General features: G+C 37.1%; 1 protein-coding gene across 2 annotated transcripts in view; it reads left to right on the top strand.

Moving 5' to 3' along the window:
• gabbr2 (gamma-aminobutyric acid (GABA) B receptor, 2) overlaps window positions 1–24,161 on the top strand; it is a 189,191-nt gene extending 165,030 nt beyond the window's left edge. For both annotated transcript variants that reach the window (XM_042012065.1, XM_042012066.1), the window contains exons 14-19: window positions 7,626–7,736; window positions 9,532–9,756; window positions 10,004–10,186; window positions 10,902–11,031; window positions 17,083–17,200; window positions 20,315–24,161. In XM_042012065.1, coding sequence (XP_041867999.1) covers window positions 7,626–7,736; window positions 9,532–9,756; window positions 10,004–10,186; window positions 10,902–11,031; window positions 17,083–17,200; window positions 20,315–20,480 — 933 coding nt within the window. In that variant the 3' untranslated portion in view covers window positions 20,481–24,161. The remainder of the gene's footprint in view (window positions 1–7,625; window positions 7,737–9,531; window positions 9,757–10,003; window positions 10,187–10,901; window positions 11,032–17,082; window positions 17,201–20,314) is intronic.
• The last annotated feature ends 1,749 nt before the right edge of the window (window positions 24,162–25,910 follow it).

The following is a 25,910-nucleotide window of genomic DNA, read 5'->3' as shown; positions in this document are numbered from 1 at the left end:
AAAACGGTGCTGACTGCTTTTTATGTGATTTTTCACAAATTGCTGGGCTGCCAGGATGCCTTTTATCCTCACATATTTTTGCCCTCTGTGCTCTTGATATCTTCACTTTGCTTCACTTTACTTTGCACTTCCTGCTTTCCATATCTCTCACCCTGGATTTTCTGCAAATCTGCATTGATTCCCTTCTCACCTGCACCATTTTCAGTCAGTCTTTGTGTGCAACATACTTGCACTTTATTTCCCTAGGCCTCAAGATTATAACCCTTGTCTTAAAGTGTATATTTGTTTAACTGTAATGCAGAACATGATCAGGACATAGGCAGATAAGAAACATGAAATCGTAAAAACTAAAGACAGCACAAGGAGCAGGCAGGATAAAACTGTGCAAAATGTACCAAACCAAAAAAACACAGATTGTGGACTGGTTTTCTTCTCAGTGCATGTTTAAATAAACTGATAGGAGAAATGCTAAGAGCTCAATGCAAAATTGTACATACAGTATGTGCATGATGGCAGATACAGACTATATCTGTTTAAATAACATGCCACCTATAAGAGAAGCTGCATGTGAAGAGTAAAAATAATGCATTCTTGCCTTCACTATAGTTTCTAACCAAGTTTTGACTTAACCAAGTGATGTTACAGCCTAAAGTCAACAAGGAAATGCCAAAATGTTGTTGTGTTGTGTTTGCATGTAGAGCACATATTAAATACCATACATGTCCTAACCAGTTCATGAAGGAAAACAGTTTGTACACATACAGTCTGTGAGATGAATATCAAAGATCTCTGAATAACTTTGTTTTTGTCACACATGAGCCATCACAAATCAGAAAATTTGAATCACTAATAACAAATTTAGCTTATGTTGTGACATTGCTTGCTATCCTGAGAAAGATGTTAACTACCAGGTCAATGATGAATATAAATTGTTAAATCCCTTGAATAAGAACAACAAAATCATTTTTCAGTGTTTTATGATAAAACTTTAAGGACACTTTTAAAGACCAAAATATCTATAGTTGGCTTCTTTGTTTGTTTGTTTGTTTTTACTTACTACTACTTACTACACTGTTCTGTGTAAGTTTCTCTCTGTTGTTTGTCATCACAAGTCATTTTCTTCTCAGTTTCAGAAGAGCATACGTTGCAGCCACCGTCCAAAGCTCCACCCACAGCACAAATCTTCATCCTGTTTTTCACCTCATTCCGTCACCATGGTGTAATATATTCCACTTTTATTACAAATATGATTGATAAAATATTTCCTTTAGTGTTTGCCTGATAGCTCATTTATACACATACATAAACTGTGAAGCCCAAAGTGTCTGTAACACTCACACGCTCAATTCTATAGCAAATCTGTACTCACCGAATGTGCAAACGTTGGAACCCAAAATGACATACGCTCGCACTTCTACATGAAGTAGCTGCACACATTCTCTCCTGCCACATTTGTCCGCCAATCTTTCCCTCTTTTCCACTAAGCCAGAGGCCATCATATAGTCAGACTGAGATCCACATCTAAAAACAAAATCTGATGATGGAGTGTGTGTGTGTGTGTGTGTGTGTGTGTGTGTGTGTGTGTGTGTGTGTGTGTGTGTGGAGGGGGGGGGGGGGGGGGGGGGTTGGGAGGCAGGATTCTTCTGTGAGTGTGTCATTTTAGTCTTTCTAAGCTTTTAATTGACTTGAAAAGAACATGCAAGCATTTAATGATGAATTAGTGAGTTAGCTACTAATCATGCTGCTTTTTATTTTTATTTTTTTCCCACAAACATCCTACATTTTAGATTTTGAAAGTGTTTGCCTTCTTTTCAGGCAGCCTCTGGTTTCTAATTAATTCAGTTCAGTTTGAAAATCAACTTGAAAAGATTCCAGGCTCTTTTCAGATAGATAATTCATCACAAGGAACACATTCATGGCTACTTTCATTTTTGCAAAAGAGGTTCACCATCGTTGCATGGTAACTGGAAACATGACTGTCAGTTGCGGAACAGCGTTCACAAGCCTGGTTACAGAAAACAGATTACAAAATGCATAATAATTGCCAATGGAGTCAAAGGTAAACTTTGATTTAGTTTTCCTGGTGCCAACTCAGATGTCTTATTTTTTTATGTTTTTTCTTGTAGTAGTAAGCTGGAGATTTTTCTATCAATTAAATGCATTACATGGGCTAAAGCAAATTTTAAAAAAGCATCTTTTGCCAGCTTGGCGAACAGTAGGTCATATTTGTCTGATCACCTTTTATGATAACCACATCTGATAATTCCTATTTATGACTGTCAAAAGAAAAAATAAAATAAAATACAATGAGGAAGCTTTTAATGCCACTGTATTTTCAGTTATGAGTTGCTTTTCATTACATGAAAAAATGTCTGTGTTGCATTAAAGTCTGTGAAAAGCATAAATGGTAATTTTCACAGCAGCCATTTTCACATGAAAGGGTCCAGTCAAATAGTTCAAAAAAGTATCTAATTTTGTCTTTTCCTAAGGTCTTTTCTTTAAAAAAAAAACATTGTGGACTTACGAAAAAGGTGATAGAAGAAATTTGTAAAGACTTAAGAAAAGGTGAGTGCATTAAGAATCCAACAACGCTTATGCTGAGCTTTGATGCAGGTCTGCAACATTAAAACTATGTTCAAAAGAGATGTTTGATGAATATTCTACAAAAAGGGCAACTTAATACAGTCTCATCACATTACTACAAATAGGGCTATAATCACATTTGTCATATTATTAGTATGCTAAGATTCTAAATATTCATCATCAAGGTTTGAAATTTTCAAAAGTTACAAAAAGGGGACAAAAATTTACTTTGCTTACACTCACCCCAATGTTGTCATATTTATTTATCTCTGTGAATCGCATATAGTACAAGTGGATGATAACATAGCATCTCTGAAAGTTGCAGCCACAAGGAATTGTGGAATGGAATTTGTTTAGCTCAGTGAAAATGTTAGTAAGATATGCATGTTTGATGACCCAGGCATTGTTACTGAAAAGTGCACTTCGTAATTTATAACACATGCGAAAACACTGTTTCATGTGAAAGCCATCAAACCTCATATAATAGTACAGTAGCACAATTTGTTCTGTCTCGCTTGCGGACGCATCCTTTACAAGCATAATCATTCCACTTCTTAAACCAGCCATGGCTTTTGTACAGTTGTTGCACAACGCAATAATTCAATGTAATTTAATGCCATCTGCCTCCTTGAAGGTAAATCCAAACTTCCAATAATTATCTGTATAGTTTGGGATTTTCCTTTGTTTGCGGTTTGCAGCAGGTGTAGCAGGTGCCTCCCCGTCACTTTCACTGGTGGTTTCTGAGTTGGAGGATATCTCTCTTATGCTTGTGGAGTTTTTTGGTCAAGTTACAAAATAATCCACTTCTGCTCATAGCAATGTCCATACAACTGGTATTACAGTATATCGTCCTCTGTCCTTTTTTTAATATATTTATGTGTATTTATCTATATATTTATTTTACAAAAGTATATATTTTTTCTTATAATATTGGAGGATGCATACTTGTATCTGGGATTTTAGGATACGTTCTCACCTAAAAGTCTTCTAGACTGGGGGCTGCAACCTTCTATCAGACTGACTTTGCTTTCACACTGCACTAGTCAAACGAACTGGATCTTTTAAATTACGGGTTACCGTCTTCACCAGAGGCAGCGCTACATCAAGGATTACTGAAAAAGAAGCCAAGACAAACAATAAAGATGAAAACTCACTCAGCTATTGGTGAATGCAGAACAACGTTTGTCTCGATCACATCAAACAAGGAGTTGCATCAAGTCCTAGTGTTTTAGATTGAGCATATTTCTAGCAAAACGAGCCATTTCTTCTAACCAGAGCTGTTTAAAGTCATACACGGGTGTATGTTTTGGTTTACCCATGACGCCGCACATTGGACCCACAATGCTCTTGGCATTGTAGTACACTTCCTGTATTTGATTCAAGTGCAGGTTTGGATAAATAAAAAAGTTATAGAATCAACCAAAGAATACATGATTCCCGCTGTGGTTCCTCTGTGGACGCCCTGAAGACATCTGTTGTAGGAGGTGATAAAGAAAACAGTTAAACTGCTTCCCTGGGAGAATTTGAACCATTTTTGTAATGGTTGCTACCTTTATATTTTTGGGTTATTTCACTCAGTCAGTCACCTTCCTCTGCAAATAAATAAATAATAACTTCACCTTTAGTAATAGATTTGGTCTACCACAGCCTGCATGATACAGCATGATGCCTTCCCCTCATGCTGTCATTCCTAATAAGCTTATCCCCTGAGAGGTAGTAATATTTACCAGACATAACTGGTTTATTGTATGTTGTCGCCCTCAGCACTCTGAGTAAACAAACTACTACTGACGATTGAAGCCCAGTTAACCACCTTCCTTAGCTCTCCTTGCAGGTTTATTTTATTTCCTTTTAACATAATAGGATCAACTATTTATCAGTCTGCTTTTCCATCCCTTTAATGTTCCATTCATTTCAACATATTTCTGTAAATTTTTCTCACTACTTTCTTCTCTACCACCCACCTTTCGTTTTCTGCTCCCTCCTCTCTCTACAATCCCCTCATCGCGTCATCTGGATCCATCTCTCCATGGACGATCTGCCAGCACTGTGCATGCTACAGCCCTCCCAGAGTGATCCCGTTAGAAGGCTAATGCTGTGAAAAATGACAGTAAACTGGCACTTTTACCGCCATCACCACCACTTTGGGGCCGCCTGCCGCCCACAGCCCTGTTGCCTGGCAACTCCCCAGACAGCATTTCTCCAAAAGGCGAGAGCTTCTGTCTGCTGTACTGCGATAGAGACCCAAGCCTAATAAGCATTATATCTCATTTTGTCTTATCATTCAGTTGTTAGTGATACAAGTTTGCTTGGAGCCGCGAGTATGCAAAGAGCACTGATGCAGAATGTGTCACTCATATTGAATGAATAAAATGATTTGCAAGAAGGGAGATTTCCTGGAGCATTGTTCTTGGAATAAGAGGTTGCTCAGCCATAAACAGAAGTACACAAATGACAAAGCTGTGGATGATGTAGTAAAGCTGTTCAGTGGGGAAAGAGCTCGACCCTACAGCAGAAACACACAGTGAATATTACCGACATGTGAGCCTACATCCACTGCCTCATAATCAAAACAGAAATTAAAATGTGTTTATAACTATTTGAGTTTTTGTTCCTCTGCTTTAAAGTGAATATCTGAGAGCTTGTTGTCCTGTCAGGTTTTTGCACAGATAAAAGTTATATATACTATATATATATATATATATATATATATATATATATATATATATATATATAATCATTAAGTTCCCAGTCAAAGACTTTTAGAATCTGCTCATCCAGTTTTAACTTGTCTCAATTTGTCAAAGTTTCTTATGGCATAGAGTGTGTTTATTTTCCAGCTGTGTCTACTGTAAATACTAAATTGTTTGACTTTTGTTATTTAAATGTCGGTTCCTAATAAGCTTATCCTCATGACTATTAGTTAAAGTTTCATCCAGTCACTACAGAGTGATTATGAAAAGAGCTTGTGCGATATTTGGCATCAGGAGATAAGAAAGTTCTTCACTGATGGATTTTAAAACCTATTTTGACCTTGAGACCTTACAGCTGAGAAGAAGAATGAGCAAGAGAAAATGTGATTGTTTTTTTTTTCTTCCATTTGTAAACTCCCACAATGATGTTAGTTTTAAAATTTAAAAGTATGTTCTTGCATAATCCTAAAATAATTGACCAAACCAATCAGGCATATTTTTTTAGGAATTTTTATTTTCTAAATGCTCAATGCTTAAGTGGCTGTTTGTCCTGTGATGGACTGGCGACCTGTCCAGGATGTAACCTGCCTCTCACCCAATGGCCGGTGGGATGCTCCATCCCAACACATTACTTAAACATATTATAAAATACAGTTGTAAAATTTAATTGGACATTTAGCTGCACTATAATTGGGTGTTAGGATCCCCTTTTCTTTAGTATCACAGCTGAGTGTGTTTCCTTGTGAGGAAAAAATAGCCTGTCTGTGCGTCATCTTCTGCCCCACTTTCCACTGTCTCCTCCCCCTTTAAGGCTTTTAAGCAGCAACCCATTTTTATCAGTCCCTCACCTAAAGCTAACAAAACAAAACAAAAAAAAAAAATTGAGTCCCAATATATTCTCAGATTTGAGTAACAGGAGCCACACAGTCACTGAGGAACTCTCACGGGGGGTTACAAGAGTGCCTTGACAAAGTGTGTGAACTCCTTGCCACCGAAGCAATCCACACTCTCTAATGTTTTACTGTTTCAAGACAAGAAAAGTTGACTCCATCTCTGAGTTTTGTCTGACTGTGGGTTGGCCTGCCCTGTTTTCACAGTGTCTTTTTGCAAATACTGTCTAAGTTATTACTGCATACATAATCTTGTCTTGAATGTTGAAAGCCAGATATGTGGATGTTGTATTTCCAAGTCAGGGACATGGAAATTATTGCTAGAAAACTTATACACACAACAAATATAACTTTTTAAAAAATGATGTGGCACAAACCCATTTTTGTTCATTAATTTTAGGTAGCTCTAATTTTCTCATTTTCTCATTTTAAGTGATCATCCTATACAGAACCACCAATGTAAATCCATCAAGCTCATAAAGGGAGGCATGAATAGCTGTAATCTCCATTAAGATGAGCTGAATGGAGAATATTCAGGTCAGAGTGACAAGTGTGAGAGGTATTTTACAACACCTAGAGAGATGTGTAGGTGAATATATGTATTTATCAACAACAGATAGGATTCACGTGAGCCAGTCAAACAGCACACTGTCAGTGTGTTATACATGAGAACAGAAATATAATATACTCCCTATCTTTCTTTCTGTCTTAAATTATACAAACTGAATCTGAGTAAATTCAAAACTGCACTGTAGTCTTGTACACACACAGACTCACACACCATCTGCCAGGACTTGAGACACTTCTTATTGTAAATAAGCCTGAAGAGGCACACTTAAGAGAGCAGCATGGCATTATGCTTAGCCTCACCCCAGGTGTCTTCAAGTTAAGATATATTACTGTGTTTTCAGATGAATCCATGCAACCCAAACTAATGGTCTTATTATGTCTCCGCCTAGCAGAAAGACAGTGTGAGGAAGAGAAGAGGCAGGTGACGCATTTTGGAATATTAACATCCACCACAGCTCCTAATTTGCTCTGCTAGTCACTTGTACCGTGAGTTATGGTGAGAGACAAGTGGAAATGAAAAGAAAGCCAAAAAAAAAAAAATACCTGAGACAAAGAGACACAGGCAGGATGGTGATGTAGCATGATGGAGACTGAGTGAAAAACAAGAAAGAAAGGAGAAGGTGTGAATCACATGAATGAATAAACCTCATTAGTGATGCCCATTAGTATCCCAGGCGCAGATTAATTTACCTTTAGCTGACTTTGAAGAGGACTGGGATGGGAGATAATTTGGTTGCACAACTGGATGTCTGATCACTGATACTCTTCATTTTGAGTAGCAGCAAACAGTCTGTGTGGCCTTTTTTCCTAAGTAAACAAAGAAAACTGATGAAACCCTTCTGTCTGACTTGTACTCAGCTGTGTTCCTGTATATTTGTTGTGTCAACAGGCAGACCCCCAAGGCCGGGACATTGCCATTCGTCCCTTCTTGGAGCACTGTGAGAACACCCACATGACCATTTGGCTAGGCATCGTCTATGCCTACAAAGGACTGCTAATGGTAAGAGAACAAGAAATCTCATAATGTTATTGCAGTTTGGACACACATATAAATAACATTTATAGTCTATACAACATTTATTTAAAATAAATGACCTACATTATAAATTTACATGGTTTCTAAATTTAGGGGAATCCATTTCTGTGGTAGAAAATATTTTAAGATTCAGGAAATCCGTTTAAATGTCTTCATTCAAAGGACAAAACTGAAAACCAACAGCTGGTGTGACTTTTTGGCTTCAGGTGATCCTAAATCAAATGATTCTTTAATCACTACATGACTTCAGGAACACTTCTGCTAAGTGTTATAACTAAATATGGTTCATCACTGCACCTCCACAAATACATAAAAATGAAACTCCACCATCTTAAGACAAAAGATAAATGAACAGAATCAACCAAGGCTGTTGTCTCATGTGGGCCTGAGCTCATTTAAAATGGACTGAGGCAAAGTAGAAAACAGATCTGTTGTCTGACAAATCAAATATTTCTATTCTTTTTGGAAATCATGGATGTCATGTCCTCTGGGCTTAGAGAATAGGAATCCTCTGGCTTGAGTGCACAGTTTAAATGCTAGCATCCACGATGACACGGAAGTGCATCAGTGCAGACGCTGTGAGTAACTGCAGCATCTGTGAAGGCAACATCAGTGGTGAAAGATACATACAGGTTTTGAACCAACATACTGTATACTACCAATCAAACCATTTTTTAAGAGAAAGCCTTCTTTACCTTAGTAATGCAAACCACATTCTGCACATACTATAGCAACATGGCTCAAGCATCCCACCAGCTGCAAAGACCTGTCACCCACTGAAAACATTTAGAGCATTAGGAAGAATACAACTTCAGATATCGCGGGCTGTTGATCAGCTGAAATCTTACATTAGGGAAGACTTATTTAACACTACTAACTGCTGTCCTCAAATCCCAAATTCTCAGAGAGTTCTTAAAACATGCTGCTGTCTCCCAATGCTTTTTAAGAGTTGAGGCTAAACGAAATCCCAGCTTCGACATCTGTTATCTTTGTCTAAATGATTTTTTTTTTTGGGGGGGGGGAGTGAGGTTGTAAGCTCAACATGAGGAGAAAAAGAAAAAGTAAGGCAGAGAAGTAAGCAATCTTTGGCCCATTGACTAAAATTAAATAACAAAACAAAAAAAAAGATCAAAAACAGAGACACAGAAGTGGTGAGGCGATGGTCAAGGAACAGGCTGATGTAACATAATGAGGCAGAAGAAAGGAATTAATGTGGTAGACCGAGTTAATGAAGTGACTGACTGAAACCCACATCTGTATGAGATACAGAGGTAGAGAACAAAGCTGTAATGCTTGACTCATCCATTAGACGTACACACACACTGACAGACAGGCGCATATTACCTGTTCCTCACCTCACGTCTAAATGCTCATACATCTGTGCACAAGGTGCGCTGTTCTTTTCATTCTTCTGCTTGTCATTTTACTGACTTTCATTTAAACTATGAATAAGCAGGCAGACCACCTCAGCACACTGTCAATTATTCAGCAGGCTGCTGCTGCAGCTCTAATGTTCCTCCAAACAAACAATTCACTCTCACAAGATTAAACAATCATGGAACTGTCTGTCTTAACCATGTCTTTTTTTATTATTCTCCTCTGGAAGACATTATCCTTTAATAAGATGTATTTTTGTTTTCTTCTCAGCTGTCTCTCAAAGCTTAGACAATTATTTCTCTTAACTGTTTTTAGATGTCTGTGTAACCTTCACTTATACTTCTGATAACTGTGCCCTCTTTTCCTCTCTATTTTCTGACAGTTATTTGGATGCTTCCTGGCATGGGAGACCAGGAATGTTAGTATTCCTGCTCTCAATGATAGCAAATACATCGGAATGAGCGTGTACAATGTGGGTATCATGTGCATCATCGGTGCTGCAGTGTCTTTTCTGACCAGAGATCAGCCCAATGTCCAGTTCTGCATTGTAGCTCTAGTGATCATCTTTTGTAGCACCATCACCCTCTGTCTGGTGTTTGTTCCCAAGGTAAGTTTTTTTTTTTTTTTTAATGAATAACAGTGGTTTTTGTGCATGTATGTTTGAAATTATCAGTAGAATACTATTCACAGGCATATTCAAGAATGCTTAATTATCACCATATTCACTCACCTATTACACTAATACTTAGAAACTAAAAATGCAGCATAAACAGTTATTTTGTTGTTTTTTTTTTAAACCATGTAAGTTTATCCCTGAGTGCAGCTGTGATTAATAATCTACACCCCTATTGCAGTTAATCACCATGAGAACAAACCCAGACGCAGCCACCCAGAACCGAAGGTTAAAGTTCACCCAGAATCAGAAGAAAGAGGATTCCAAGACCTCTACATCAGTCACCAGCGTCAACCAGGCCAACACCTCTCGACTGGACGGGCTTCAAACTGACAACCACCGCCTTCGCATGAGGATAACAGAGGTCTGAGCCAGTTTTAAACCTCTTTTAACCACTGAATCTTTTTAAAAAACATGACAGGAAAGAAATTGGTACAAAGGTTTTAATGCAGTAATGGGAAGAAGACAAGTTAAATGTAATTAAATTAAAGGTAGAGTAATTGAGCACAAGTTTAATAAGGAAGAGGATGAAAGAGCAAAGCCTTTATCTCCACTAAACCTAGACATGTAATAGCTCTCTGGTAGTTAGTCAATTTATTACTTTGTTAAAAAAAAAAAAAAAAGCTCTGGTCATTTTAAAGTCTTAATGTGTGTTACTTTGCACTTTTGTTGATGCAAATTTCACAAGCTGCAAGTGTAAATTTTCATTTATCCCGACACAGAGTGACATTTAAAAAAATCCCTGAGCAGTCATGTCAGTTTTCCATCAAATCTTTAAGGGATGATTTTCTGCTGCTTCCTTTTGTTCCTGATAGACTCAAATGACTCTGAAACAAGGACATGAAAATATATTACAGTTTTACCAGATTTTTCACAGTATTAACTTAGTTCTAAAATGTCAAGATACATTATGAATAATGTAAAAATAAAAAGTGCCTAAGTGTCTGTGTGAGCTAGATTGTCTCTGAATAATAAATGCAAACCTTTTGCAATAAAGATGGGTCATAATGTACTTTATATTTTCTTTTATAAAAACAACATAAAGTAATAATAAATCCATGTTCTCTCTTTCTAAAAAGCTTGACAAAGAGCTAGAAGAAGTGACCATGCAGCTGCAGGACACGCCAGAGAAAACTCCTTACATTAAACAGAACCATTACCCAGATGCCAACAACATCCTCAGCATACGCAATTTCACAGATGGCAAAGGTGAGAAATTGGTTTTATGTTTCCAAGATATTTTATTTGTAGGTTGTGACTAAATGTGGACAAACAAACCTGAAAAGGTGGAGCACTGAGAAATTTGCTAAATATTGCTTTAAAGTTGGATTTTAGTTTCATCCACTTGACACCTCGTCTTGAAAGTGGTTCACGGACCTGGAAAATGAGAGAATAAAACCCGTCTCACAGCAGGTCTCCGATGTTTGATATGAATCCAACGTAGTGTTGCTAAAGATGTCAAATTCGAAATGGAGCACAATTTCTTCAGATTTTTTGGGAGCTGTGATTAATAAGTAAAATTTATTATCAATCTAATGGTTATAAAAGTACTTTAATAGAATAGAACTGATGGTTTATTGCAAATCTGATCCAGCATGAAGCAGTTCACAGCACCAATGTGTCAGTTTCTCAACCCTCATCACATCCAAAATTATAAACTGTTAAAAAAAGGAAAGAAAGAAAAAATATCACGTACTACTTTTTTTTAAAGCTGTATGCTATGTTTGAATATTTAGTTGTCTAAGTAAAATATTCAGATTCTACTTTCAGAGCTTCCACACGAAGGAATATCCATTTTCCATTGCGGAAGCGTCTGTTAGCTGCAGGTTAAGGACCACCTGTGACATCTCTAATGAGCTACGTGATCAGCTACACTACTTTAATATTTCACTGCTGCTTATATTTAAACCACACTTTATTAATTATGTCAGTGACTTCTTTATTATGAAGCCCAGACTGGATCTATGTGGGATCTTATAGCTATCTTTTTGGTATTTGGAGTGTAATTTGGTTTTATTTGACATAAACTGCAGAGATCTTTCTATAGAAAGCTTAAAGAGCAGTTAAAGTGAACCATCACTAGGAGAGACAAGCAAACAGAAAATATGAAAATATATGTCACGTCAGTCTTTTTCCCAGAAGAGAAAGCATGTGTTTTTCCACCCCGCCCAACTTTTGCCCAGCTAATACTGTTTAAACTGATGCAGCTGCATCTTAGACATCATAAAGTCTGCTGCCTCAAATTGAATCAGTGAATCGTTGCAGTCCAGCAGCATCGCTTTGCATTAGGCACCATTTTAACAGAAGCAGACTGATGGTGATGTACTCCAGCCAGATCCAGCATGTCTGATGCACACGGCAGCACAAAGCTGCTCTCAGGGGTGTCTAATGGATCTGTCTGAGTTTGGGAAGGTAAAGAGCAACACAGCTGTGTTCTCTCTGCAGACTGGAAGCAAAGCTTGTAATTCTTTGAGAAGTTCTTCATCTGTGAAAGTCCTTAGTTACACAATGAATTAATGGCAGTTAGAGAGTGCATTCATGGAGCAATGTCTTTGGTTTTGATATATTAGTTTTCTTGATTTCAAACAGTCAAGAAAAAGATGTGAATTTGCTCATTGGATCATGAAATATACTTGTGGCATTGTATTATGGTGGGGCAATGTTCTTAGTGTGCAGTCTAAGAAGTCAGAGCCAAGATTTTTTTAATTAGTAGGTTATTAATGCATGAGCTGCCATCTGTGAGAGTTTTGACCTCTTTTATATTTATCGTTTAAGGAATCCCAACTAATATATTGCAGCCAATTTTGTTTGCTGTTTTTTTTTTTTTTTTTTTTAGTGATTTGATCATTTAAAGAAGACATGCTGCTGTGCCTAATCTCAGTTCAATATTTGCTTAATTTTTATTTAGTTAGTTATTTATTTATTATAATATGATGAGTTTCAACTGCAAAAAAATTTAGATTCCACACAATGCAAAATATTTGTAAAACATGCTAGATTGTTGTTGAATTTCACGATGACAGTATGAATTGCATTGAGGGCTCAAGATTATTTTTATGATCACCAGCCGATGTGGTAACCAGCATTTCACTCCTTATTCAGCTCCATTTTGTTCAAGTTGGCAGCAGCGCTAAAAACAACAGCATACACAGTAAGCACACAGCCAGTGGATGTATAAAACATCAACAGTGTTTGTAGGAAATGAAGTGATAGCACTGCAGGGACAAATGATCTAAGTGATTTGCTTTGTTCATCACCTGCCAAACTGGCCAGGAGGTTTTCACTTATACTTGCCAAAATTCATTTTAATCTGCATTTGGCAGGTTGGCAGGTGTTAACTTAGAATACTACACATAAACAAATACTTTAATATTGCTGCTAATCTCTGATTTAAATATTCCACTTCTACATGTCTACTGGTTAGTTTTAGAACAAGAAAGCAAATGTTCCTCTCAGTCATGTGCTGTGAAAACATGCTTGTTCAAGTCTAAATGTTTATGCGATATTGATATTGCTATTGCACAGATTGATATTACAATAAAAAAATTTTCAGTATGTAGCGCTGCCCTAGATTGTGCTGCATCTTCGGTTCCTAAGACACAGAGAAAGGATTTGATCTGAGGTGCTGGACCAAAAAGGTGACAAAAAAGAAGGGTTTAAAAAAGTACCTGATTCATAAACCAAAATATAAAAAAAAAAAAAAAAAAAGAAGATATATTGAAACTCTCTGGCGCAAACTACAAGTAGCAGAGGAGTCTTACCTATTTTAACCTGAATCATGCTCTCTGTGATTCACTGTCAGTGGAGAGCAGAGAACAATATAATGTAAGCTTTCTCTCCATAAATATACATTTAGAGATATTTTTATGGAAAGAGAATCACATGATCAAAAATGGCAGACTTTCAAATAAAGTGTCAACTACAACCATATGTTTTGAACATTTTGTGTGGAAGTAAGAAATCCCTCCAGCTTTTATATCATTTAAATTAGATCTGGACTTGTTTATTTTGATTTAGTGCAAACTACATAATGAGAAATTAATATATCAATAAAATATCACCCACAATAAAAAGCAGAGGAATAAAAACTCTTTTAAAGTATTGGTCAATTTTATACTGTTCATTTTTAATTATACTGATTTAACATTACCTTTTGAAACAAAGAAAAGCATTTCAAATTTGGTAATGACCTATAAAGAGAGGCCGCATGTGGTGCTGCTCACATAAGTCATTCAGATTTAAATTATAGCAATAAAATCCCAGGTCATTAAGCTTCCTTTAAAGCTCACCAGCACGTTTTCCCAGCTTCAATATGCTTATGCTTGACAGCCATTGCCATCATCACTGCCTTCTAGCTGAAGTCATCAGTATTCATAAGAGAGATGGTCTAAATATATTGGGGGGCTGTGAATGAGTGGCTGTTATAAGAGAAGAACGCTGTGTCAACAGTGATTACACTCACTCACAAAGGGTGAGAAGCAGCACTCCACCTCTCTCCCGCTCTCTAACTGTCATCTTAAATATATGCAACTCCATGGCGATGCTGGAGAAAAGCAGCTGAGGACAGTACAGTAATGGTGTGGTTTTCTGACATTTTGACAGCTATGGCCTGATTTTAGCTGTGGCACTTTGCAATATAGTCATTTAAACATTACAATCTAAATATTTTACTTTTTTTTTTTTTATTGTGTTGAAGATATACTTTAAAGCTGCAGGAGGTCATTTGACTTTGTGGTTGCATAAATGCCCAACATAATTTTCAAGCGATTATACTGTGATTTGACTTTTGCAAGGGGATTTTGTAATGAAGGCCAGCATTAAATAATTTTAAGTGTGTAAAGCAAAATACATTCCCTTTCATTTGAATACTTTACATTAACATCATTTGATGAGTTACTCTACAAAACATGATTTGTTTTAGATTTAAACCAAAAGTAAACTAAAGACACAGGTGCCTGGAACATTTAATTTTATTAACTAAGCTGAAAATAAATAAATTATTGTTATTATTATTGGTTATTTCTCCCCTTTAATAATGCCAGTGGGGGTGTATTATACATGGTTGGAGAGCCTGATTAGTCACTTTTACATCGAGGTATAACTTGTAAGAATAATGCTTCTGTGGAATGAGCAACAAGCTAAACATGTGGGTGGTGCCCCACAAAAATCTGTGAAATCCCCTATTCTCCTGTTGTTTTGAGATTAAAGTGCTAGGTGTGTGCCAATCACAGATGCATGACTAATACCTGATTGGCACTTAAATTGATACAGTAGATAGACATTGGAATGGAGAGGATGAAACGGTCTCCTGAATCCAGACCTCAACCCAACTGAACACTTGTGGGATCAGCTTGGACATGCGGTACATGCTAGAGGGACCAACACAACCAAAGTGCCTGACTTTCAACAACTCTTTGTTCAGGAATAGGATTCCATCCCACAGCAAAACTGTGGCCAGGCAGGTGAGCAACAGGAGGAAGTGCCAACCTGTTGTGGAGACGTATGGATCTTCCATACACTACTGAGTTCCCTGATTCTGTAAAATGAATAAGGTGTAAAAATGACCAATATGTGTTGGTTGTTTTTATGTTTGTTTCTTTGTTTGGGGACACTACCCACACATTTAGCTGTGTTGCTCATTCCACAGAGGCACAATACTTGTAAGTTGTACCTCATTGGAAAGGTGACAAATTAGGCTTTGGGGAGAATTAATCAGCCAAATACAAACTTACTTTTTGTGCTAAGTTTATATTTATATAAACAGGAACTGTTGCTTATATGTGCAGTGAGTCTTTACTGCATATTGAAGCAGTGTGCAATGACATATAAAGAAAAAAACCCTCAATATCCAAAACTGTTTCTTTGTAGCACAAACATACGCTGCTTGAATTCATCCAGAATTTGTATCTGTGTCAGTGCTTTTAACACAACTCTGATTCTACAAGGTTAGGCTTTATTCACAATGCAAACAGCACTAAAATAGTTCAGCAGGCACAGATGTCCAATGGGGGCCATGGAGCGCTGGAAACACTGAACCAGGTCAGCAAGTCCTGAGAAATCTGGGACATGAGGGGAGGAAAAGGAAAAATCCATTGCTCTCCAGGTGTAGTTTTGGAAAACTGAGGTTATCCTCAGAATTTTTTAGTTATTAAAACTAAATTGTATAAACAGCATCTTTTTTAGGATAAGGAAAGTACCGAACAAACAGTCAGTTGTACAGACACACATATATGCATATATATATATATACATATATATATATATATATATATATATATATATATATATATATATATATGTATATGTATGTCTGTATATATATATATATATATATAGTTTAAAATATATATGCAATATACATTGTTTTTAATATATTGTCGTAGTGTTGTTAAATCATTGTTATGCTAAAGATTCTTTTCTTTGGGGTTTCTTTTATTATTGTTATTATTATCATTATTATTATTATTATTATTATTATTATTATTATTATTATTATTATTATTATTATTATTATTATTATTATTATTATTATTATTATTATTATATGACCAGTTCAGAACTTTATCCTTGGCATATAATGGCCCTTTTCACTCTGGAAAAACTGCTTTTAATCCAACACAGCTCATGTATGGATATATAAATGTAAAAGTTCCTCAACTGGAGTTTGATCAATATGACATTCTCAATACATTATGCTTCACACATCCACAGCTCAGTAATCAGTGTCTCCTAAAAAATTACTGAATGAGCCAGTTATAAAAAATATATTTATAAACAAGTTAAAATTGGGCAAAGACAGTTAACCTAAAAAACTTTAAGTGCAGTCTGTGTGCAGTTCACATCCTCTGATTTAGGAATTTGATTGCTGTGGGAAAGTAGCTGCTAAGTTGCATCCAAGTAGCATCCAAGTTTTTCTTGTGTTTTTGTATCTAAATCTTATCAAAACAGCACCAAAAAAAACAGACTCTTTTGTGAGTTTACCTGTTTGGATTCTGTGCAGTGACATTCTCAAATAAAAATGCATCTCGTTTAAACATACATATTGATATGCTAAGCACCGTGGAAATGCATATTTTTATTGCTTTATGCAGGATTTTGAAACCAAAGTTGAACAAAGACTGATGTATAAGAGGAAAAAGCACCTGTTAATCAAATCCATACTTGCTATAATGATTGCTTCTAACAGCTGACAAGCAAAATGTGACAATCTATTTGACATTTCATTTATTTTTTGAGATGTCTCCATATGTTTCACTGCAGATGGAGAAAAGTCTATACTGAAGAACCACCTGGAGCAGAAACCGCAAGCACAGTGGGGCTCCATGGATCCTTCCAGAATAAACAGAGGTCCCCTGGAGGATATCAACTCACCTGAACAGTGAGACTCCCATTTTGTTAGCACCTCTACCCCTACACCCGTCCCTCTTCTCTGTTTTGTTAGCTCTCATCAGACGACACGTCACATGTAGCAAAACCACAAGCAGCTCTCAGGCAGTTGCTCTGGCAACAGAGCTCTGTCAAAGCATGAACCGGCCCTATACTTTTCTCTCCCACGCCCATCAACATGTATATTACCACATAGAGTGCATGTTCATTCTCTCACTATGCAGAATATACTGTAACATGCTTACAAGCACTCAAATACAGCCACATTTAGACATTCAGCTCACTGATTTGCTGTCCCAACTCAAAATACTATATCATAAAAATGCCCATCTACATTTACTTAATATTCATAAGACAGCAAAGCCGAGGGATGTCAGCATCATCAGTGGGGTGGGGGACACTCAATACATCATTGAGAACTCTACCTCCGACGTTGCTCTGACCAGAACTAGAAGAGGAATGTCAGCTGAATGGATAGAAGAGAGACAACAGACAAAAAGGGTACAGTACTGAGGGCAGTTACAGAGAGAAGAAGGACTAAAAGAATCTGTTTGAAAATCTGTTTAGATAGAAAAGAGGTAGAGACTCACAGAGGCTTATGTAACCAGTGATTTACAGCTTGCATTGGAAGCAGCTCTGAAAATAGACAGGGAGGCGAACAGAAGTAAAGGAACACTCAGAGCTATTCCCATGCCACATGAATGTTTGATCACATAGAGGGAAGAGAGATGAAGAGGTAGCAAGAGAGAAGGTGAAGAGAAAGAAGATGCAAATAAAGAAGTTGGAAAAGAGTCATAAATAGAAAAAAAAGCAGGGTGGGATGAATACTGACATGAAAGTCACACCATGTGTATGTAATTGTTAGATGTAGCATGTGTATCATAATAAAAAAAACTAAAAAATGAAAAAAAGTATTTTGTGAGCAAGCAAGATTGTATTGCCATTGTAAGTAGAACAGGCCAGGATAATGACGAAGCCTGAGAACCATTAATATTTCAAAGTTCACCCAATGAAGACATTTTTCTGGGTCTGTTGCTGAACAAGCTTGAATTTCATTATCCCCCTCTTAATTTTTTTTACATTACATAATAATGCAGTTTCCTTGCAAATGACTGGCAGTGGTTCTGGCGAGGTAGATTGTGGAGTGTCACACCAGGCAGAAGCATGAAATGTTCTTTTTGTCAGATGATCCCAGAAGCTGGGAGGAACAGTGGATTAAGGGCTTAGTAAGAAGAAATGAATCTGAGAAAACTACAGTCAACAATTACAGAAATGCTGAAGAACTACACTAAATTCATCCAATATGTTTGCTATTTTTAGGCTGCCTCAGTGTCTCACTAAACTTTTGTCCCTTAAATGAACAGAAGATTTTAGCTCATGCAGCCAAACATAAGATCCAGTAGTTTCTTTTTGTTGAACTCTTCCATAATCAATCTCTGGCAGAGACAATATTTTGAGGATTTTACTCCCTTTACTACCAATAAAGTAAAAAATGTAGATCCATAAATAATTTGCTTCATTATTAGTGTATGACTGTGAGTAAAATTGCCATAGTAGAGTGTGATGAGGTGGCAGAGGCAACTGAACTGAGCACAGGAGGTGCATTCCGGTTGATCGCTAAGAATCAGTGATGCGATATCAAACTCATACACTGTAATTATATATATGCACAACATGCATGAAAACAGCTTATGATGCATGATTTTTTAAAAAGGAAGAAAAAAAACATGTTTTGTATCCCCATATGATGTACTGATTAAAGACAGCAAATGACGCCAGTTGCACTGACCAGGTTAGAGCACCATATGCTCATATGTTCTTACAGATAACAACATTTTAACCCATTGAGCCCAATCGTCCCTTTTAAGGGCTGAAATATATTATAAACATAATCGTCTACTTCTAAAAATATATAAAATAGGATAATGGTTTTTATTGACAACTGTTGCCTTAGTAAATCATAGCAAATTCTAGTAGACTGAAAGTTGAATATAGACTCTAAAGCAAGGCTACAGCCTAGTTTTAAAAACTAAACTATGCTTCTTTGGAGAATTTTTTTTCCAGGCATAATAATGTGATGTTTAACCTTCAGCTTATATCAAAAAGCAGTTATCTCCCCTTCTCATCAATCTACTTGAGGAAAATGCAACATTTGGGGTGTACTGTGCACATTCTACTTGATACTCAAATTGTCTATTTAGTAAAATGAAATCAGAATTAGGATTAAAAAAAAAACAGGTAATTTCCATTAACAAATGGAATTCAGAGTCCTTCAAGGGTCTGCCAGTCTAATTAACTGAAGAACAAACCATAATTGCACTACACTAAAAACTAATTAAAACTATTTAACACAGCAAAACTATGTAGAAATTATTATACCTAATCTGCCAACAACTGATGACTAAAATCAATCCAATTAGCATGCAGGAGAGCTCACCAGTGAATGCAACTCCATGTCTGTTCCAGAAAGGCTTGTCACATACTCCAATTGGCTTTCAGGTATGCCAGTTATGCCCTACATTACTGACTTTTTTGGTCTAATTGCTACTGAATTGAGAAATTAGCTTCAAAAGAATGTGCAAACTTTGACTTTTTGATGCTGATTACAGGAGATCAAAGGGAAATTTGTTTTGGCATCAACACATTTGCAAATACACCAATCCAACTCCAAAAGAAAAAGTATTAAATTTGAACCCAATACAGATACATTGTCAGGAGCTGTCAGTTTTGGATTAGGCTGCATTGTTTGCAAATGCACAAATTTGATAGGACACTGTATATAGAAAGACAGAATATGGATATAGGGTTCCTACTGATGACTTGGACAGCAGCACATTTAATTTTTACATTAGTGACTGAAATATTTCTAAATTAAAGTTTCTAAACATAAATTTCTTCAAATTATGTTCTGTTTATTACTAGAATTGTCAACTGTTTTAAAATATTAGATTCTACACAGTTGAGTACATCATTAACCTTAGCAGCTGCACTTCAAAGAGCTAAAAAACTAAACTCAGAATTTTGTACTCAGATATACAGTTTAATGCATTATATGAGCAAGTGTTGAATAACCTCTAACATTATCCCTTTTCTTTTCTATCTGCAGCATACAACGCCGACTATCTTTGCAGCTACCTATCCTGCACCATGCTTACTTACCTTCCATAGGAGGGGTTGATGCCAGCTGCACAAGCCCCAATGGAAGCCCTGGTTCCAGCCCAAGGCACAGACACATCCCCCCCTCGTACCGGGTGATGGTCTCCGGCCTGTGAGCTTCATTCACTCCCCCACCTGGCTCTTTGCAAAGGAGACACAAATGTTTTTGTTCTACAACAAATAGACTGATATCGTCAGCGTATGTGCGTATTTTGTCTTGAATGAGGAGAAGAGGGGGGAGAAGAGGGATGGGGGACAACATCTCACTCTTCACACCTTTTCACCCTGGTCTCTCAAGAACTGATAACAGCAGTCAAGAAGGGGTGGGAGATGACAGAGTGGGTACTGGATGACACACAAAAACTCCTGTGATTAACGTGTGTTGGCCATCTGCCCCCCCTCTCCCCACCAAGGCAAATACACATACGTACAGTCAAACAGATAATACAAACACATGCACAAACACAGTGATACCCCAATAGCAGAGCAGCGGCAGACCAGCCCTAATCTGACGTGTAGCCTTATCTGCTTCAGAGGGGATTGTCTGTTTCTGTTCCTTGTCTGTTGTATGTACTGTAAGTGCTCGCGGCTACATGTGAGCTTGTTATTTAACTTTAGTCTTTCACTGCTTTAGTGATTGGATGTCAGTTTGGGGACACAGAGTTTGCAAAACCCCTCTAAAGAAATCATCCCAATCCCCTTCCCAAACTTGTGCAGACATGTAAATATCATTATTTCTGGCATTGGTGTACTGTAAGCTTTGTATATGCTGTGAATGGACAATTGACTGGGTTCTAAGCATAGAGCTTGCAACAAAGGCAGGATCATTTCAAATGAAAGCTTATAAAACATGGTATCCTAAAATTAGGCATTGAAGAGATTTACATTTGTTTGTGTAATCATCGATATATAAATTTATGGGCATCAAAGTCTACCTGAAACATAAAAATGCTTCAGGGAGCCCATTTCTCTAACATAGGGTGAGATGCACGCAGCTCTTTATTCCACTTTCCTAAAGTTTTGCCACTAGTTTTTGTCAGAGACTTCCTGTCAGACTGCATAGGCTTCATATTTTAACACTTGATTAATTTGTCCTTAAAGCATGTTTTACAGATTATTGATGCTGCCTTTTAACAGGTCTCAAAGGTTGCATATGTTAGAAAATAGAGCTAAAAGATGCCACAAGAGTGTTTCACAGTTGTCTTCAATGTGTGTTCCATGCCAACACATGCACACATACATATGTATGCTTAAAACCCAACAGAGCATCTTATGGATATAGGTGTTCTGTGCATTCATGACGGGCCAGGTCATATTGAAACCCACAGAATGGTCTCCGTAGACTGTTAAGATGTCCGTCTGATCTAGCCCTCACAACTAACCAGCACAGTTAAAGGTGATGGGGGTGTCAAAGGCAAAAAGGCACAGACTTTAAAATCAATATAACTTTGTCAGGACATACAACTAAGGAAGTGATAGTGGAAAGGATGTAGGTCTACCAGTTCCACAGCTTGACTGGATGAAAAGGTTGACCTGAATTTCCATACGGAGCTGTGATGGTAATAAACACATGGGACTCTTGCGTTATAAGCCCAACCGACTGTAGCTTCAGTTCCAAGACAGTGATGCCACCACTGCTGGTCACAGTGATACAGCACAGACACAGGGCTTTCTTTCAAAGATAATACTGAGTGTCATTAAAAATCACTTCTCACTTAGCAACAGTGAACATACCTCAGTTGCTATGGAAATGTAATTTAGTGCTGCTGACCTTGACTCAAGAAGGCTGCATTAGGCACAACAGTCATCAAGAGAGCTGTTTTGTTTGTTTGTATGTTTGTTTGTTTGTTTGTTTGTTTGTTCTGTTTTGTTAAACTTTTTTTCACGCAGGGCAAAAGCAAAGGAGGACAACTGGTTAAAAAATAAAAAGAAAAAAAACTTTTTTTTATAAAGTGTGAGAAGGTTTGTTCTCAGCATATTGTTTCACCATTGGTGTCTTGGTTTTTAGTTTCTACGGCGTGTGTTGAGCGCTGTGCCTGTTGTCTTATATTGTAGCCTGCAGTACCCACACTACATACATAGCGTTATAATTCCGTTTACCCAGCAAACAACATTGGCCACACATCTGTTACTTGTACAATGTGTCATAAATTAAGTTAAATTCCATTCCTCAGTGAAAGAGACAATTTGGGATGTACACAGCAACGGCTCCACTTCAGCTGGATATTTCTTCTGTAAGCTGGTGTCTGAACATGAACACTGTCAATCAGTCTTCAGCTGAAAATGAAAGGGGAGAATTCAGAGAACGGGGAGACAAGCCAGCAAAGATCCACCTGCTGTCGGACATATCAAGGTGACTCCCGGTGAAAGCTCCTCCTCCTTTCAGCCCCTGGAGAGCACAGGAGCAGGGAAACCCCGAGCACAGATCTCCAAGGAGTCACATCTTCTCCTGCACCTTTGCCAACCAGTGAACCACAGTTACAAATGTTGTGAGTGAGACATTGCCAGAGGGTTGGTTCTTCCTTCAGGAGAAACACAAAACCAACTGCACATTTTATATATTACATTATACGTGATTGTGTACAACTTGCTGATACCCTGATGATGGTGTCCATGTATGAAATATTTGGTATTTGGCTTTCTCAAGATGGCATGAAATAAAAATGTATAATTCACAGTTACATCTGTTTTTGCAACTGTTGTGACAAATCCACACTTGTTCCATCCTCTCACCTGCAATTTGGTATTACATGTACTTCCTTGCAAAACCATAGATTTCAGTTATTTTGACCTCTTGATCAGTTCACACATGTCAATGCCAAGATTCTCAGTGGACAAACTAAACATTTTCTTAACTACCATGCAATTGGTTTAGCAGCTGTTCACTGAGGGCAATAAAACAAAAGTAGCAGCTAATAATCAATCTAAACAGACTTTCCCTCTTATTTAAGAAATTACTAAATTACCAATACTAATCCATCCAAAATACCAAATAAAGATCATCAGTTGATGTTTTTTTCCTTTTTTTAATATGCCCTTTTTTTAAATTGTAAAGTGTCATGATTCATTTCAATCTTTTTCATGAATGAAAATTTGTTCAAATGCAATTGTCGTGGGTCAAGGGCTCATAATTTCCTGTAATAAATAGTGTCATGCTGATGGTTCGTATTTGCAACAGGTCTTTTTACCTTTTCTGTTTCAAGTTTAAAGTGACATATATGATTATATTTGTATGTTTCATCATCAAGGTCTCTGGAGAACACAAAACATACATGTGCAGAAATATAACAGTATGACGAATATATAAAGTGGAGAAACACACAGGTTCATACTGTTTTGTCAGTGTGATATGTGGAACCACATGGCATTAAGTTCAATTAAGACTTTAAAAATGGTAAACTAAAACTATATTAAATGCAACATGTTCAAGCGGGGCAATAACTTGTTTTCTTATTACAGAAAGAATAGAGAACTATATATATATATAATATATGTATATGTAAAGATCTTTACATACATTCTCATTTTTACATAGGAAATATTTCACAAATACACCACAGGGGTTATTGGAAGTCTTTTTATTTATTTACAGTATCTGTAACAATGTTATGTACAGATGAGGTCTGGATATCGAAAAGTTGTATAAAATAAGTATCACACATGGAGCACCTGAACATTTTTGAGCCATTAGTTGTTAATGAGGGGATTTGGAAAAAACATTCTTCTGTTATTGTCTGAATGTTATGGACAGCCTTTACTTTTCACATCATCGTTAAATAAAGTGCGACTGAAACTTGTGCAAGTTTGTTTTTATTTTCACCTGTTGTCAACAAATGTTGCTGTTTGTTTACTCATTTGAGTTTATCATTCATCGATATCATTACTGAGGGAGAGTGCAGCCATCATCCTTAAAGCTTATAAACAGAAAAAGCTGAGGAAATAGTTCAGATGTTAAAGTGTCACTAATGAAGCATATTTTTGCACTTTGGCGCCCCCTAACGTAGGCTAATTCAGCATCCACCTTGCATCCTGTCTCTTCTCTCTGGCTCTCCAGCCAGTCTATTATTAACTCTTGTCTTATCTCTTTCTCATCACTTTTTTTCCCCCTTCTTCCTATAATGTCCTCTTGCATTTCTTGGCTTAATCAGCTATGGTTTGCATTCACCAGCCAGTGTGATCCAGGCAGGAAATAAAAGTTGTGAAGGGTTGTTTTCTCATCCTTGGGATGCTGCAGGTTAATGATGGCTCCAGTAATGTGAATTATGAATGTCAGTGTTCCATCAAATAGAGCCAGAAGCACAAAGCTTTCAGGTCAGAATCTTATGCAGTACTGCTTTGACAGCGAGCCACCAATGATAACTTTAATCACAATTAACCTTATGACTGTACAGAGCAGGTTTTTACTAAACTGAAGTTGAGAAGTCTGGACTGAGCAATAAAGCTAAAGGCAGAGTCATTCCTTGATTTTACCACCTTGGTGTAAAATCAATGGTGACCATTGCCATGTTTCACATATGGGATTAGGCTCTTAAAGTGTAACTCCACCCACTGCCAAATTTTGAAGAATGGCAGAAACTGCAAGGGTTAGGGTGTGAGGTCTGGGGGCGATCAAGGGGCTGAGTGGGCGGGCCGTAAACACACAGGCAGAAATTATTTGAGGTCTTTGAGGTGAAAGACTTTCCCTCCAGAATTCCCTCAGCTAAACACCACAGCTGTGAAAGAACAAGGAGGTCATGAACCATATCAGTCTGAGCTGTTTGCAAGCTGTGGCGATTCGCGGCAGGTTGTGGCAGCTGCAGGAAGTGCCGCTGTAAGTTGCCGCTGCTACAATTTGAACTGCTGTCTGTCACCAGATGAGGATCAGCGGGTAAAGAATAAAGACCGGTGTTACTTTTATACCCCTCAAAATCGGTCTGACTGGAATATTTAATCAGAAACTCTGTGAAAGAATAGAAGTTTGGAACAAGCAAATGTACACCATATAAATTCATATGCATTAGTGGGCGTGGTTTTCTATACCTGCAAGGCAATGACCCACCTATTTGCATCTGGAGGAAGGGGGCTGTGAGGTTTTTCAAATTTTCTCATGACATAGAAAAGCATAGAAAAACACATTTTAGGGTGCACTACCTCTTTAAAGAAATTTAAAAATGATTAATTTTAACAACAGTTTATTATATCATCATGGTTATTGAATATATGCATATAAGTATTGTTTCGATTACTGATGAGGACATTATTTTTGTTATTGCTATTATTGAAATAATATTAAAAATGAATGATGAAAAACATTATAAAATATTATAGGCTGTTAATGGCTTCTTCCCACTTCCTTTGGACAAAGACTTTCTTTTCACTTTTCCTTTCTTTTGTATATTCCTTTTGTTTTCCTGTTTTTTAAATTTGTCTTTTGCTTATATAAAATTTTCAATCAAGTAATGCTGTATGTTCAGCATGAAACAAAACTTGTACTCATTACATGCAGAATGAAATAGGTAACACGCAGTGACCACTCACAACAGAGTGGGACAGATTGAAATGAAGCA

Source organism: Melanotaenia boesemani, chromosome 17 (assembly GCF_017639745.1).
Source record: "Melanotaenia boesemani isolate fMelBoe1 chromosome 17, fMelBoe1.pri, whole genome shotgun sequence".
In the NCBI taxonomy this organism is placed as follows: domain Eukaryota; kingdom Metazoa; phylum Chordata; class Actinopteri; order Atheriniformes; family Melanotaeniidae; genus Melanotaenia; species Melanotaenia boesemani.
This window is presented reverse-complemented; position numbering and strand designations above follow the sequence as displayed.